Source organism: Eumetopias jubatus, unplaced genomic scaffold, assembly GCF_037043125.1.
Source record: "Eumetopias jubatus isolate StellerSeaLion01/CBP00866 unplaced genomic scaffold, mEumJub1_p1.0 scaffold_1, whole genome shotgun sequence".
NCBI classification, from domain to species: Eukaryota; Metazoa; Chordata; class Mammalia; order Carnivora; family Otariidae; genus Eumetopias; species Eumetopias jubatus.
In genome coordinates, this window is record NW_028274807.1 from 79678916 (window position 1) to 79696307 (window position 17392).

At 46.9% G+C, this 17392-nt stretch overlaps 1 protein-coding gene across 7 annotated transcripts in view; it reads left to right on the forward strand.

The window, feature by feature from the left end:
• DGKG (diacylglycerol kinase gamma) overlaps window positions 1-17392 on the forward strand; it is a 211295-nt gene that overhangs the window by 73085 nt on the left and 120818 nt on the right. For 5 of the 7 annotated variants that reach the window (XM_088025108.1, XM_088025111.1, XM_088025117.1 and 2 more), the window contains exons 7-14: window positions 964-1013; window positions 4270-4344; window positions 5010-5132; window positions 9784-9901; window positions 11433-11521; window positions 14562-14678; window positions 15666-15758; window positions 17270-17329. In XM_088025108.1, coding sequence (XP_087881234.1) covers window positions 964-1013; window positions 4270-4344; window positions 5010-5132; window positions 9784-9901; window positions 11433-11521; window positions 14562-14678; window positions 15666-15758; window positions 17270-17329 — 725 coding nt within the window. The remainder of the gene's footprint in view (window positions 1-963; window positions 1014-4269; window positions 4345-5009; window positions 5133-9783; window positions 9902-11432; window positions 11522-14561; window positions 14679-15665; window positions 15759-17269; window positions 17330-17392) is intronic. The other 2 variants (XM_028101004.2, XM_088025126.1) reach the window with 2 other exon arrangements.

Sequence of the window (17392 nt, forward strand, 5' to 3'; positions counted from 1 at the left end):
TAACAATAAATAACATCTGTTGAGTACTTTCTCCATTCCAGGCACCATGTGACTAAGGAGTAGGGCACATAAATAGAAGTCTGTATCATATAAGCTCAATCTTTCTGAAATCTTTAATGAGGCCAAAAACATTTAGATGTCACAATGTCGATTTTTACAGTGATCATAGCTGGCATTAAATCCTGAGGTTAATGAAATGATGTTGAACTTCTTTGCTTGCTATGGGGATGTTAAGAGAAAGAACATATCAACTTAAACTTCCCTGGATATCTTTTTTTAAAGAGAACAAGGTTGTCAAAATCTTCTCCTAAAACCTTTCTAAGTATTAAAAAGGCCAGCAAAAATATTTACCATGTATGTAGTCTTACCTGGCATGTTTCTTTTATGAACATTTTAAAGGTATTAATATATTTATTTTATACATATCTTGTAGTACATTGTATGTTTATTTATATCTCTTATATAGGACAATTAAAATTATTACAGAGAAAAAATTGTCCTATACTATACGTATTAATCCTCATTAAAAAAAAAAAAAAAACCTAGGAGAAAGAAACTGTTGTAATCTCCATCTTGCAGATAAAGAAACATGGTCCAATGAAGTTAAATGACTTGTTTGATGCCTTGGAGGTGGTAGGCCAAGGCCAAGATGTGAGTCTGCCTAAATCCACTAGAGCATGTTTCAAGGTATGCACGCTCTACCAGGAACCATACCATGACCTGGATCTCATCAGCCACAGAGTTATTGGTTAGACAGGTCCAGAAGCCGGACAGCTGGGTTCTCCTCCCTTTTTCCACCCTCTGTGTGAGAAGTCAGACTCTGCACCTTGGAGGGTGGGTGAGCTGGCTGCAGGGGCCTTCGCCCCAGTGACAGAACTGAGCTAGAGACTGGCAGCATCAAAGCCACAGCCCATGCCTGGTGCCCCGAGGACACCTCAAGCCACACCTCTGTGTCTCTTGCAGTCATGTTTCGTCTCTATGATTCGGATGAGAACGGTCTCCTGGATCAAGCGGTAAGCTCACATTCCAAACATCCCTCCTGAAACTAAGAAAATCTGAGGGAGAGGGAAGCAGGTAGAGTAAGAGTCTGAAAACTCCCAGTTCCCTCTTTTTAGAAATAGCAGTGTCTCAATATGGGTTGCAGAAATCATGGTAGAACCCCCCACGGCTACTTCCAATAGGGCCAGCCTGGGAGAGAGTGAACTCCACCTGAGCTTTTCATTCCAGAAGCCCAGGATCACACAATTTCAGAAGGGGAGATGCTTTAGTATCTTATCTAGTTTAACTTCCCAGCTTTCCTCTCCTACCCAGGGCACTAGCTCAGCGAGTCTGGTTCTTTCTGCTCTGAGCACCTGGTCCCATCCCATTGTACCTGGGAAAGCCTGACACCCCCTCTCCCGCCCCACTCTCCCTCAGGAATAGGCAGGGATAGGACAGGGATCATGGAGTAAAAGGGGGTATGGAAAAGGAAGAAGGCAGGGCGGGGAGAAGGCAAACAGAATCAGACAGGCCCCGCACTCATCGCTGGCAATGGCAGAGATGGCGCTCCTTAACAGAAAGGCTGTGAGGTCGAGGGGCATGGGACGGAGTCACACCAGACCTATGGGGAAAGAAGGAAACAAGTCCACTCGACCAACTAAATCATCCCAACATCCTCTAAACCCCAGGGCTCCTTTCAGGGATCCCTATAGCCTCATGACAATGCCGTGGGTTGCATCATGCCAGAGAACAACCAGAGAATCACAGACTCTCAAGCATTTGATGAACACATGTTTACTGAGTGTCTGCCACACGTCAAGCACTACTCCGAGCGCTGGGGCTATGTCAGCGAAGCCAACAGACGCAAATCCATGCCCTCGTGAAGCTTTTGTGCTAGTGCAAGCACACGCCCTGCAAAGCATAGCAAGATATGTGTCAGAGACAGGTGCGTGCTGGAAGAAGAATAAAGGAGGGAAAGGAAGGGCTCAGGGGAGCTGCAGGTGTAGACAGAAGAGCTAAGGAAGGTCTCCCTCAGGAGACATGTGAATAGGGACTGGAAGGAAGTGAGGGAGTGAGTCATGGGGATATCCAGGGGAGGCACCTTCCAGGCAGAGGCAACCACAAGTGCAACGGGCCTGAGGGGTGCTTGGAATGTTAGCAGATTAATGAGGGGGAATGATGGAACAGAACAGTGAGGAGGTCCAGATAAGAAGTAATAGGAGATGATATCAGAGAAATAATGACCAGGGGTGGTTGTGGGGAGGGTTCGCAGAACATAGCAGGACGTAGAGGTGATTGGAAGAGTTTGTCTTTTACTCTTGAGGAACGGTGAACCGTTGAAGGTTTTGAGCAAAGAGGTGACAGGACTTCGGTGTAACTGGGTCATTCTAGCTGCTGTGTTGAGACTAGACCATAGGGACTCAGGCAGGGTTACCAGTTAGAAGGCTATTGGAATAAACAAGAGAAGAAACCACGGTAACGTGTACCAGGGTCTAGAAGCATTGCAGATGGTAAGAAGTGGTTAAATTTCAGATCTGTTTAGAAGACAACATCGGTAGACAGAAGTGAGTCCCGATAGAAGTATCTGATTCGATTTTCCACAGAAGATCTCTGGCAGATGGATGTCCAGGCTCTATGTGAACACTCACAGGAATGGAGAGTTTACCGTCTCCCTTAAGACAGCCATTCCACCACTGGGGAGATTGATAGAGAGGGCTTCCTTCCCACACAAAAGGTACCTCTAGTCTGCCAGAGAAATTCTCAGCACAAAACAGGATTCTGTTTTCCCCTCCCCCTCCCCCAGCCCAGCAGTGAGACCAAAATAGGCCAGGCTTCCCTACATCCCTCGTGTAGGTAACCAGGACAGCTGACCAGTCGAAAACCGATCCTATTGTATAAATAGGCCTTTAAGATTTAGAAGGTACTGTCACATCTATTCCAAGACTGTCTCTAAGCTCAAATTCCCCCAATTTCTACGCTGTTTCTCACAAGGCAGACTTAAATAACCACTCTGACCAAGCTCTAGTTTGTCAATGCCATTTTTAAAATATGGCGCAGAACTGAACCCATTCCTCCATGACTCTTCAAGTATCCACATGTGGCCTGACCAGGGTAGACATCCGGGGAATAAGGTCTTCCTAAAATCTTCCTCTGCTTCCTGAAAATGCCCACCCATTCACACAGACCACGACTGAGTCTGATTCTCAGCTCCCGAATTACATTGTTTTAATCAATGAATCTGAGACTCAGCTCGATCCACCAAGCTCTTTTTTGTTGGAAATTCTGCTGAGCCCTGTCCCCACTGTTTGGCCCACTACCTTACCTCCTATTTATAGTCCCATCTGTGGTTCTGCAATGAATTTTTTAAGATTTAAATAAAATACAATTTTTAAAATCCCTCCTGGGATTTAGCTTGCTTATTTTGATCCAGCATTCTACCTGGCGGAGGTTAACATTTTTGAACGTTGCTTCAGTTCACTAACGTGTCTCCCCAGATCAATCTTACTATGAACATCTTCGATGATGCCCAAGAGATACAAATAAATGCTTCCTCAGTCCACTGTGTTTCCGAGCAACTCTTGGTGCACTGATGCATTCGCATCCAACAATTCTGTGAGGTTTTAAATAAAGCCTGACCTTGGTACTAAACAAAAGCCTTGCTCACCAGGCAAATGTAGCCCTTACAAATTTCCTGTTTACAGAGTCCTGGGCTCAGGGCTGGACGAGATGCAAAGGGAAAAGAGATGCCCAAAGGAATCTAAGTCATAGAGCTAGGACATGAGCTAGGACCAATGCAGTGGCCCTACATCCACCTGTAACTGACCCCTGAGGGATATAGATGGATCCCAAGCTGCTAAAGCTGCGGGAATGAGGAGGGATAAAAGAGGAAGGAGAGAGCTGCTTTGGTTTATAAGCATTTAGGAAGCAAGAATCACAAAGAAGAAAACAGGGGTGCCTTCTATGCTGAGTCAAAGTGCAGAATTGAGGAAGGAAGGCGAGTCCAGGGGGGTCCGAGAAGAGGTCAGTGTTGAGTGAGCATTTTGCATACCTCTGGCTTATCCATGTTCTGTGCTTCTTGTGAGCATCTACTCTCCACAGAGCTTTGTAGTCAGGGCTGAAATAAAGAGCAAAGACAAATGATGAGCTCCTTATGAAATACCAGTACATTACATTGCATTGCTGCTTCTCACGCTCTGCCCTGCCCATCTTCCCACGGGGTTTCGTTTTGAGTCTTGCTCTCGAAAACACATCTTCAGTGGTTCTCTCTCATCATCCCTTGATGTTTTCTAGGAGATGGACCGTATTGTCAACCAGATGCTTCACATTGCCCAGTATCTGGAGTGGGATCCCACGGAGCTGAGGCCTGTAAGTTTCCAGAAGCAAGGGGAGACGTCCAAGTGAGCTTCCAAGATGAAAGCAGGACACTCAGGATACAAATGTTTACCGTGCATGCTCTCCCAGACTCACCCTCTTATAGGCAGCTTCTCTGGGGTCCTATACCTTGACTTCCACCTTCTCTGATAGGAAAAATTAAAGACATAATTCAAATAATAATAATATCTAATAATGCCCTCTAACCTTTCCACCAGAGCTAAATTTTTATAACAGGGGTTCAAGGAATTTAAAGCTAGAAAGAATTTTAAAGATTTTCTCAATCACCAGATAATAATAATTACATTTGGGGGTTCCTATGAGTCAGGTATTAGATGAGACATTTTATATACTTTTTCTCTTACCCTCACTACATTGCTACACACATAGCAATATTACTTTCATTTTATAGGTGAGTAAAGCCGAACCCAGAGAGTGGGGGTGGCTTGCCCAAGGTTCATAGTCAGGGCAGGGCAGGGCAGGGCATGGACTGGCCTCCTCACCCTTGTTTGCTCCCTCACTGCTCTGCCCCCTGTAAATCAGAGGACAAAGGGGTAAAACACAAAACAGATAACACAGCAAAAGCGAAAGAAGGGGACAGAGGGAGGCAGGGAAGTGCAGGATGAAAGTGGACAATTGTTGCTCTCTGGGTTCTGCAGATACTGAAGGAGATGTTGCAGGGGATGGACTATGACCGGGACGGCTTTGTGTCTCTAGAGGAATGGGTCCATGGAGGGATGACCACCATCCCACTGCTGGTCCTGCTGGGCATGGACGACTCTGTAAGTCAGCAAGCCTGAGCTCGGAGAGCTCTTGTCTTTCAGAAGCATCCGGTTCCATGCGGAAATTAACATCTATATATGGCCTTGGCTTCTGCCCCAACTTCCCCAATGGGCACACCATAGGCTCTAGGCCAGCCCCAGAGTCCTCTCTTTCCACCTGTTAGTGCCTGGCGTATATTCGTTCATTTGACTGAGGACATTTACTAAATTAAATAAAGATACTGTTCTGAGCACAGCAAGGGGACACAAATACAATATTCCCCTACCAGAAGCTTAGACTCAACCAGGTGGGGGAGGGGGAAGTCAAGGAAGAATCCCATCTTTTCAACAGATTAGGTAAAAATATGCTAAGAGTGTTGACAAAAGAAGGAAGGGAAGGAAAGATACCAACCTGTAGTAAGTTGGAGGTTTTTCAGAGACTATCTTATTTAACCATCAAAACAACCAGATAAGATACATATTTTTCCCCAATTTATATAGATGGAAAACTGAAATTCTGGCTCTGAAGAGCCAAAATTTATTTGCACTTGACTCCAAAGATCCCATGTTTTCTAAACCTCCCACACTGAGGAGTGAGAAAGTGGGAAGAAGCCTTGGAGGTCATTTGGCCTGGCTTGAGGTACATGTCTGATATCTCGTTCTTGAGTGTAAAGGTCAGGTCCTTAGAGGATGTTGGATCTGGTTCTCAAGGATGGGTATGATCTGGCTGTTGGAAGATGATAGAAGAGAAAGTTTATGGCTAGGAGAAAAGCTTGGTCAAAGACCTAAATGAAAGAAAGTTCAGGGTGTATTAGAGAAACCTCCCAGTTTGATCAGAGTAGGGATACATATAGAGGCTTAATGTGAAATCCATGGTAATATATGTCTGCATCTGACCTAGTCTGCTTATCTTGCAAGGGAAATAATTTCCATACGCAAGGCAGGAAAGATAAGAACACAATTTAGTGATATTAAGCATTTACCAGGACTGTTACACAGGTTGTGGACAACACCTCTTTGAGATAACTGAAATGCCATAGAGAGGAAGTTCAGTTGGGTTAGCCTCTAGCTGGCTGCCATCACCCATAATGTCTCCATCTGACTGTTCTGCAATTCAGAACTGCAATTCAGAAGTTGAGCCTCCATTCCCAACACTCAAGAACAAAGAATCCTGCAATCACCTCACCGTGTCCAGTTCTTCCCAAGTGCTAAGTAGAAATCAAGGAACCAGGAGCTACACAACTCCTGCCTTCTTACTCCTTAAGACCCAGAAAGTCAGAGCTGGAAAAGACCTTGGTGATCCACACACTGGCTCTTCATTTTACAAACTGAGGGCCAGAGAAGTAAAGGAACTTGCCCCAAGACCCACCCAGTTAGTACCAGAGGCCAACCTCCATATTCCAGACACATGCCTCATTCAGTGATTCCTTACCAAGAACCTACCATGTGTAAGAACCCACATGAGCTAGGACATGGTGTGCTCAGATAAGGAAGGCATAGTTTCTGCTATCGGTACTTGAATCAAAGTGGAAGTTCCAACATTCCTGTTTTTTCCTCTGAAACATGGGAATGAAGATGAGACATTTTAACCACAAGGAAGCAATTTCTATTTTCAATTCTGTTTTGGACTTGCTAAGTCCAAGGCGTCATGCAACTCTTTGCATGGAAGGGGATCCACTATCATATGGCTGGAGGAGGGAGACAGAGACTATTTCTTCAACATTACGTCCCCAATGTCTTCCCCAAATGCCAAACCAACCTTGTAGAAGAGCATAATTTACGTCAGTGAAGTGGCAAACAAAAGCAAATGTGAATGTAGTTTTTATTAAGTTTTATGCATTTATTTTTAAATATGCACTAAATTGTAAGTTTTTACATTTAATATTCAAGGTTCTAAAGAAAGCATCCCTTAGTGTCTCAAAAATCACATTGCCCCTTTAGCTTTTTCAAAACCCACATGTGGCCGCTAAAAAATCTGGAGATCTCTGAATGGCACAGATGCATAGGAGAAACAGTCTGCCTCCCTGGTACCTGGCTGGCACATAGGAGGTGACGCCCACACCCTGCAGACTCCGATGTGTAGAAATGAAAGAGCCACATGATGGCGCTATAACCCAAGCAGAAATACTACTTTCGCCTTCATCTGGGCCCTTTTGCTTCTAACCCCCGTATCTGTGAAAATAGTATCTGAGAAAAGGAGAGTCAGCTGATTTAGTTAATTAAGGGATTTTCGGGTGAAATGACAGCCCCTCAGGCTATGTGAAGAACCAGTGCTAAAGAATGCTGTAACTTCCCTTCTGTCCGTAAAGGAAAACCCTAGAATATATAGGTAGGGGAGAGGGATGAAAGGAGCATGGATTCAGGCCAGCAAGACCCCCAGTTATGAAATCAGTCGCTTGTTATTTTATAGTTTTGGACTGTTTATATAACTTCTCCAGGGCCCTCTTTCTTCATTTCTGGTATAGGTATAAATCTACCTCCTTACATGTAAGAAAACCCTCTACTTATTTTGTGTTCCCTAGTATCTAACGCGGAGAGAAACTTAAAAGTTTTAATTCACAATGTGGTAAGCACTGGATTAGGAGCTTGACTTACATTATTTTATTTAATTCTTACAGAAATCCTCTGGATGTTTATCAAATGAATGGATGAATTAATCTTTTCATGAACCATTTAATCAATTAGTAAATCTTTTTACTAAAGTAGAAACCATTAGATAAGACTATTATTCTGTAAAACTCAGACCTTGAAAGAAGCAGGGTTTTGAGGTGGTGAGAAAGAAAATGCTTAGCCCTCCCCCTGGAGGAGACCAGCATTTGGAAAAGCAGATGGGCTTCTCTAGAGACCATAAGGAGCACAATCTGGGCCCAAGAATGGATCCGGCTGCTGTGACCGGCCCAAACAAGAGGTGCCCAGAAGTAGGACCTGGGTGTGAGTCCAGCACACCGACTCTGTGTACCTGTCAGTCCTCTCCACCTTATTACAGTAGTTCTTACTGCCCTTAAGACGGGCCCAAGGATGTTAATATTTTGATGGAGCCCAAGAGAAAAGTTCAGGGACAACATACACAGAGGCATGTTCCTGAAGCCACAGCCTCCAGGGAGGCTGTGCTCCCAGAGCTAGAAGCTGGAAGATCTAATCACATTTAGCAATGTGATTTTTAAGACACTGAGGGATGCTTTCTTTAGAATCTTGAATATTAAATGTAAAAACTTACAATTTAGTGCATATTTTAAAAATAAATGCATAAAACTTTCAATTAATACAAACAACATTCACATTTGCTTTTGTTTGCCACTTTACCGATGTAAATTACTGTCTTCTACGAGGCTGGTTTGGCATTTAGGGGAGACATTGGGGGTAATGTTGAAGAAATAGTCTTTGTCTCCCTCCTCCAGCCATATGAGAGTGGACCCCCTCTCATAGGTGGTTGTGTGAGGCTTGGCTCAACTCGTGGATAAGGATGAATTGGCCTTTGGGTCAAGTCAGGAGGAAGTGGTTTAAACCTCTCTCTATCTCTGTCTCTTTACCATTTTATCAGTGTGCAGAAAGTTGAGAGAAGTATGTTGTTTTTACTAAACGACTTTTTCCTGATTACAAAACCCCGGTACATGCTCACTGTGGAAAATTTGGAAAACACCGAAGAGAGGAGAAATTAGAGATTAAAATTACATCTGTGGTACTAACGGTAGCTAACCTCTGTTAACAGTTTAGTGACATTTCTTCCCATCCAAGATCTTCTGTGAAACTGAGATTATAATATATCATCAAATTTGCATTCTACTGTTTTCACTTAGCATTGTATCATGAGCACATTCCCATGCCATTAGATAATCTTCCTAGTATATTTTGATGGTCAGTTAACAATAAATCATATAGATGTACCACAACTAAACTTTGAATACATTGCGACTTCAGGATATTTGCAATTTTTCATTATTTTAAACAGTGTTGGATTAAACATCTGGCAGAGCACAAAAATGTTCATCTGACTTCCAAAAATTATTTCTTTGCGGGGGGGGGGGGTCTCCTGGGGGAGCTCAGTCGGTTAAGCAGCCAGCTCTTGATTTCGGCTCAGGTCATGATCTTAGGGTCCTGGGATCAGGCCCCACATCGGGCTCTTTGCTCAAGAGTCTGCTTCTCCCTCTCCTTCTGCCTTTCCCTCTGCCCCTGACCCCTGCTCATGCTCTGTCTCTCTCAAATAAATAAATCAATCTTTAAAAAAATTATTTCTTGTACTCACTTCAGCAGAACGTATACTTAAAAAAATTATTTCTTTAGATAGACCCAAGAAGGAGAATTTTTAAGTCAAAAGTTATAAACATTTAAAGGATAATGATGGACAGATGGATGGATAGATAGAAGATAGATAACGAGTTTCTGACTTACCCTTCCGCCAGCCACATAGGAGAGGTCTCATTTTATCCCATACATACGTTCCCACTCAGATATCCCTGATTTTTCATATTTGCTAATTCCACAAGCAAAGGACTTTGTTTTGATTTGCACTTCTTCTAAAAGAACCCCTAAAACAGTTAAATAAATGACTATCTTGTCTTCCATATATGAGAAGAGTCTTTTTAGAAAAAAGAGAAACCTCCAGGAGACGCCCCCTGGCGTCTGTTAGCACGGGGCTGCCCGCTCAGCATCTCCTTCCCTCGTATACCTGCAGGGCTCCAAGGGGGACGGGAGGCATGCCTGGACCATGAAGCACTTCAAGAAGCCCACCTACTGCAACTTCTGCCACATCATGCTGATGGGCGTTCGGAAGCAAGGACTGTGCTGTGTTTGTGAGTCAACTTCCTTCAAACCCCTTGCCCCAGGAACGGCCCTGCTCTGCACATACTGGAGCCATTCTTAGAGACAGTCCAGGGCTTGCTGCTTCCTAGCTTGAGGAACCCACAGCAGGGAATAAAGCAAAAGCTCTATGCCCTATTTTTGTGTTGCCCACGTCAAATGAACAAACGCTGTCCTGTTGTTGGAATCCTACCAAGGGCCACTGAGCCCTAGGAAAAAAAAAGGTTAACATTCACACAAAATTTTAAAACATCTCACACTAATTTTAGTTGGGTTTGGCTAGCGAATGTTTATTTTGCTGAAGCTGGGGGGTTATTATTAATAAACTCTAAAACTCTATGTGTAAACACAATGGAAATTACCACTCTCCCGTTGTTTCTCTTTATAATCCATTTAGTAAAGTCAGACAGGAGAGGGCGAAAGAAACATCAGTGAGAAAGGAGGGAAGGAGACCAGAAAGGAGAACCAGAGAAGGATGGAGGGGTGATGTAGGAAGGAGAGTGGAGATAGGAGTTGTGGGGGGAAGGAGGAGAGACTGCAGCACAAAGGCTTTATAGGGCCCAGGGCCTGTGGAGCAGCGTCTCACCAGCCACCTTACCACAGAAGCAGCAAATGCTCCGCCTGGAGCCACCAGAGCCTGGTGAGCTGCTGTGCAGGAGAGCCCCTGGGTGCGGATCAGGCCGTCGAACTGTTTCATCCGAGCATGCACACGTGAGCTAGGCAGCAAGTAACATGGCCACAGAAGTCACCTTAGCAGGGCTGGGCCCTGGTCTACCAAGAGCCAGCACCAGCGGGCGAGTGAAGGGGCCACCTGTTCTTCCAGCGCCCAGTCACATCCAGCTCTCACACTCTTCTTAAAGAAGAACCCAGTCTCATTCCTAGTGGGTTCCAGGCCTGTGGGCCTCTGCTGTTGGCGTAGAAGTAAGGAGTGGTAACCGCCCCAATAATATTTTATGGGATAGCTGTTCTGACACAGACACATGGTGCTTTGTACAAACTATCTCATCTAATGCTGTGAAAGCCTTTTAAAGAGAAAGGCCATTTCATCCCAATTTTATACAAAACCCCGAATTTCAGAGACGTGAAGACAGTTACCCACAATTATGTATGCGGTGACCAAGGGCAGAGCCAGAATTCAGGCCCAGGCCTGCCTAATTCCAAAGTGAGGAACACCCCTGGTCTTTCCGTTTCCTCCCCAGAATGCATGGCATTGGCATACTGCACAGGCGGACTCCTCCCATTCCCCTTAAGCAGAACGTGCCTTTCTGGGGGATGTTTTCCTCCTGTGCTCACGCTCCGCAGTGGAAGGCGGGTGTGGTGGGGTAGAGGGTACAGAAGCATGTCTGGGAGAGAACTGTGGACTCTCTTCTCACTGGGCAATTCCCATTTGGAAAGCCAGCTCCGTGTGTCGCCTGCCTCTGACCAGCCCCCCAGAGGGAGGCACGGGTCTCTGTTGGATTGGGCGGGGGATGGCTGGACCTTCCTAGGTAGCCAATTTCCTTTTTTTTTTTTTTTTTTTTCCAGACTGCAAGTACACTGTCCATGAACGCTGTGTATCTAAAAACATTCCTGGATGTGTCAAAACGTACTCAAAAACCAAAAGGGGCGGTGAGGTTAGTGATCCCTATTGCCTTGTTCTACTGCATGCTGCATCCCAGGCAACATATCCATCACCACAGACTCCTGGGCAGGAAGCTTTTTCAAGCCCCTTCTCTGCCACAGGGACCACCCTTAAATCATCCTGTTCATCCATCAATCCATCAGCATCTCCCCGGTGCCCACCGTGTGCCAAGCACTGTGCTAGGGGGTACCCAGGTTACAAGATGGTCCCCAGCTTTGTCCAGAACTGTGTGGTCTTGTGGGAGAGAGACAGACATGTAAGCAAAGTATAAACAAGTGAGATGTATGATCACAGTAGGGCTATGTGGGACAGACAGTGGAGACACCAAGGAGGCCTGGGAAGGTTCCACAGAGGAAGTGCCATCTGAGTTGTGTCTTGAACCCAAATCGGGAGGACTTCACAACGCATCAAGGAAGACAAGGCACCGCAGGCAGAAGAAGCCTTGAGTGCAAGGCATGGAGACAAGGCATAGTCTAGGATCTGTACTTAGTTTGGTGTGACTGGGACAGAGGATGCTTCGAGGGAAGTGACAGGAGATGTGCCCCAGAAGTGGTAGGTCCAGCCTCTCGAGAGGCCAGCTGAGGAGTCCGAAAGGCGCCTCCCCCACCACAAAAGTGTCTCTGAAGAGCTGTAAGCACAGGAAGAGACGCAAAGAGATGGTTGGGTTTGCAAATTAGGTTAACTGCTCTGACCGTGGGGCAGGAAGGAGATCAGAGGGGGGAACAGAGCTCCTCCGACAGTTCAGGCGAGAGGCAGTGCCACACTGAGGGCCTGCCTGGGGTGGGGTCTGCACTCCCTGAGCTCAGTACGCACTGACTGTGCAGCAGCCCAGCCGTGGCGGTGTCTGTGCTGAGGGCCCCCCGACCATGCCGGCTGTTGCGTACTTTGCCCCCTGGCTAAGGTAGAGAAGATGAAGAGAGAGTTTGAGACATAATTTGGAGGTAGCACCACCAGGACTTGGTGATGCGGACGTAGGGGATGGGAGTGAGGAAGAGGTGAGGAATGGCTCCCCGGTTTTGAACTTGGCCATTGGGTGGTGCCATTCACAGAGTCTGGAAATAGACTCTCCTTAAAACAAGCAGGGGAAGGGCACTCAGTTCATTCAACCTGAGTCAGGAGGTGATTAGCGGCAGGAAGTGGCATCCGGCCTCGCACAGGACTCCCGAGAGAGAAGGGAGCCTCCAGGACATGCGTGCATGCCTCATGAGACGCCACATGGTCTCCTGTCCACTCCTGCACCACGCCCATACACACCTTTTTTCATGTCCATACTTTTCACCAGGACACACCACGTACCTCCTGGGCTCAGGCCCTAAGCCGACCCCCTGGCCACTTGAACACATGCCACAGAGGGAGGCCGCTGATGGGCCAGCCAGGCACATTCTCAACCTTCTTAGTCTCCAGGGGCAACCCAGGTCCTTCACCATCTCTTCTGATCCCAGAAGACGATGGAGAAGGCAATGTGGTGGTGAGACACAGCCATGGACTTGGAGTCAGAAGACCTGGCCATGAGTCCCTACTAGGCCACTTATCAGCCTTGGAACCTAGGGCCGGTCACTTAACCTCTCTGCTGCCTCATGTTTTCACTCTGCAAAATGAAGACAACCAGAATCTCAGAGCAAATTCAGTGCGACCATATAGGTGACAAATTGATCAGCAAACAGGATATTTTATACCTGGGGGGGATGTACAGCAGAAGGTGAGGAGCTACAAAATAAACATGACGCATCTTCCAGAGCAACAATTTTACCAAAAACCTTAAGGGGGGGAGGACATAGTAACTTAATAAGTAATTTTAAAGCTTTTATTTAATACACATAAGGATGATATGGTGCAAATATTCCATGTGTTTTTAATATTGTGTTTGTAGTTGGCCCTTCAGGCTGTGCCCTCCCTGTGCCACCCCTGTAGAGGCCATATCCTCTCTATTCTGCTGCTGGGAGTGGCCCTGGCAGAAAATTTTGAAATGCTCGGTAGAAATCCTGGACGGAGCTACCTGAGGGCCCAGACTCCCAGAAGTTGGTGTCATGGGGCACTTTGGCTTCACTTACATATATACACGTACGCGGACTTTCCCACCTGCTTCCTAAGTTCCTGGGTTGCACTGCTGGCATTTCCTGGTCAGGGAGCAGGTACAACCAGCTCTCGAGGAAACAGATAATGCAAGCCGCTGACTGCTGAACCACACAAACGTCTTTGTACTTTTTCCTTTAACTTCCTTCTAGAGTGTTTCTCAACCTTAGCTGCACATTATAATCATGCAGGGTGCTTTAAAATAAACTAATGACAAGTCCTGTCTCCGGAGACTCTGATTTATCTGGTCTGGAGTGAGGGCTGGGCATTAGGACTTCTAGAAACTCTCAGGCAGTTCTTATGGGCTGAGAGCCACTGGCCTATAGAAGACAGAAGGGCAAAGGGAGTTATTTCCTCAGCAGGCACCTCTAAAGGGCCAGAACTGTGCCAGAGAGCCTCTTCCATGTGTGCTATCTTTAAGTCCTCCCAGAAAACCCAGAGGTGGGGCTTATCACGCCAATTTCTACAGATGAGGGACCTGAGACTCAGAGAGGTCCAGGAACTGGCCCCAGGTCACCCGTCTGCGAAGTGGAAGGTCAGTGACTCCAACCAGCTCTGTCAGCGGCCCAAGCCCTCTAGTGCTTGCCTGCATCGCGCTGCCTTCCAGAAGAGGGCGCACACAAGCATACCGTTCTGCAAAGGAGTTCTGCAAGACAGATGGACTGCCAGACAAGATGCTCCTTAGAGGCTTGCCTGCCAGGGTGAATGAGCTATTCAAAGTGCAGGCCAAGTGGTTTTTCATCGACTTTGATTAGCACGATGATGGTTAGGCAGGGAGGGACGGAGTCCGTGCAATTCAGCCAAGCAGCCCCGTGCCCACTAAGTAAAACCCGCTGAACGGAGTGCAACCCCTCTGCCCTCCCCAACCCCGTGCTCCTCTCAGGCCCTTCTCCTCAGGCCCCGGGCCCCAGGGTGTGGCTCTGCAGCCTTCCCTGCTATCCTTCCCTTCCCTCCTGCAGGTGATGCAGCACGCGTGGGTGGAAGGGAACTCTTCCGTCAAGTGTGACCGGTGCCACAAAAGTATCAAGTGCTACCAGAGCGTCACCGCGCGGCACTGCGTGTGGTGCCGGATGACGGTGGGTCGGCGTGCAGGGTGGCCCTGTTTCTCTTCGGTGTGTTCTTGCTCAAGCTGCTGCCAGGGAGCAGCAGACGTCCTGCCAAGAGGGCATGAGCAGAGCTAGGGGAGCAAGACTGGGAGGCCCAGAGCCCCAGTTCCAGGCTCTAAGTCTAACAGTGCCGCCAGCGCCTCTCCCTGGGGAAAGGGCGACTCCAGAACCAGGGGAGCGAGAGCTGCTGAAGGAGAAGCGGGCCAGTCCACTGCCTGTGTGGCCAGGCAGCCGTGAGCGGCCACCAGACCATTAATTAACTCACCCAGGTGTCATCTGCGGCCAGGGGCGCAGAGTAGGCGTACAGTTAGACACGAGAGCTCCTGCTCCTCAAGGCATTGCAGAAGGCACACCCCTTTCAGCAGCCTCACTCCATAGCGGAGGTCCACGTCCCCTCCAGACACCTGATGCTGCCCGTGCTGCCTGCCAAAGCCAGCTCTGTGTCCTTGTCTTGTCCCCCTGACCAGGTATCAGCCTCAAAAAGGATGTGTCTCCACATCAGACTGTAGATCTCTTAAAATGCATAGGTTGAGTCTTGGGTTTTACTTCCAGCCTCTTGCAAGTTTGTTCAACAAGATCTCCTTCCTTACAGAGTCTCAGAGCCTAGGGAGCAAATGTCCAAGGGGGTTTCTGGAATCCACATGGCAGTGCCACGCTGAAGGGTCCCAGGCCTGCCCATGACCATTTCACTCCAGCAGTCGTGGAGGGCACTCGGTCTCCTTTCTCTGCCTGCAGCCAACGTGGCACCCCGACCACACCACACAACACCCATGCGCACACACGTGCACATGCACATCCACAAACACATACGCTAATGCAGCTATACTACCAAAGCCAGCAGTGCATAAGGATTTGGGGGAGCATTGCATAGCTGTCTCCCCAGCAAACCTCTGAACCCTCACACCTGGCATTGCCTCGGTCAGTTTCACTCACTCTCTTCTTCATTCTTCCCTCCAGTTTCACCGAAAATGTGAATTATCAACGTTGTGTGATGGTGGGGAACTCAGAGACCATATTTTGCTGCCCACTTCAATATGCCCTGTGACCCGGGTAAGTGTTGTTGCCCCGCCAGGGCTCTGGGTTCTCTGGGTTCATGGCTCAGATGCAGGCAACATTCAGACGGTCACATCCCTCTGAGGGCTGCCGCACAACTCCTAAGGTTTGTGTTTTTGCTACACGTTTGAAAGGGCAGTGCGGCACTCATCAGATTGTGAGAGAAAACTCCTCTGAGGGGGGCTCACTGCTGGCCTTCTAGAATGCTCCACGTGGCCCATCAAGGAAAGCACATACATTCTAAGCACCTTGCCAGCAGAGCACAGCTGCGGGAATTTCTGTCACCACCTGCACACGTGGCCAGGCCTCCCTTGTCCCTGTCAGCCTGTCTCTGTTGTCTAAACATGAACCTCTCCCTCCCTTGAGGACTCCCACTTAGGTGTTCCAACCCTGTTTGGAGATGAAAACAGGAAAATTAAAGTCCCTTTGTCTCCATCTGAAACTTTCTGTCTCTTGTGTTGGAGAGTCCTCTTTTTGACCAAATACCAAACAACTGAACTGTCCCCTTCTGTCTTCAAGATGTTGCCAAGGCCCCCTGATCCCTCCTATCTCACACTTGACTTGACCAGCTACTCTTTTTCATGAAAAAACTGAAGGAAAAACACCACTTTGGAAAACCAAAGTGGCAGTACCTACTGGGTTAGAAATACACTAACTCTGTGACCCAACACGTCCTCCTTTGTATCTGCCTGAGAAATATGAGCACTTACTTCACCAAAGGACGTGCACAAGGATATTCATACCGGTTTTGTTCATAACAGTCAAAAACTAGAAACCAGCTAAATAAATGACCGCTGACAGCAGTGGTGTAAGGCATATCCGTGGAATGGAATACTGCATTGCAGTGGGAGAGAGCCATGCTTAGCTGTGAAAGGATGCACAGTCTCAAAGATACAATGCTGAACAAAAGAGGCTAGACTCAAAGAAGAAAAAAAAAGACTCCCTATGATTTCATTTATGAAATTCAAATGCCAGGAGTTATGTTTGAAGAGACCGTAGTTAAAAGGGCATACATGTACATAGAAATTCATCAAGCTGGAGATTGAGATTTGAGCATTTTACCATATTATGCAAGATAAACCTCAATGAAAAATAATAAACACAGAAGAAAACAAACAAAACTAAGAAAAATGACTTACTCAGCATCACATCGTTTAGATAGTGCTGAACAGAGAAGCCAGATCTAAGCCCATGCTTCCCAGAACTCAGGCTTCTAAATCAACAAACTAGATTTCTGGCAGTTTCAGTGTTTCTTCTCCCTAGGTCTGTTCCAATGTCTCCAAGTTAAAGTCAGAGCAAAGAATGACAGAGGCTTGGGGAGTCCTAGAGAAACCCATAGGGGAGCATGTCTTTTTTTGAGGTCCACAGACCATTTTGAAAAACTCCTCCCCACTCTATATTGGTTTTATATTCTCCTTCTTTATATTAACTATTTGTTTTTCTTCTGATTTCTTTTTTTTTTTAACTAGGGCATTTTTTTAAAAATATATTTGTCTTTCTTGTCACAGGACAGGCAAGGTGGGAAGTCTGATGGCGGTGTGTCGGCCAAGGATGAACTTGTAATGCAGGTACCTCAGCAAGCCCCAAGTCCAGTCTCTCGTTCTAAGTGTGTCCAAGGCTGCCTGTGGGGA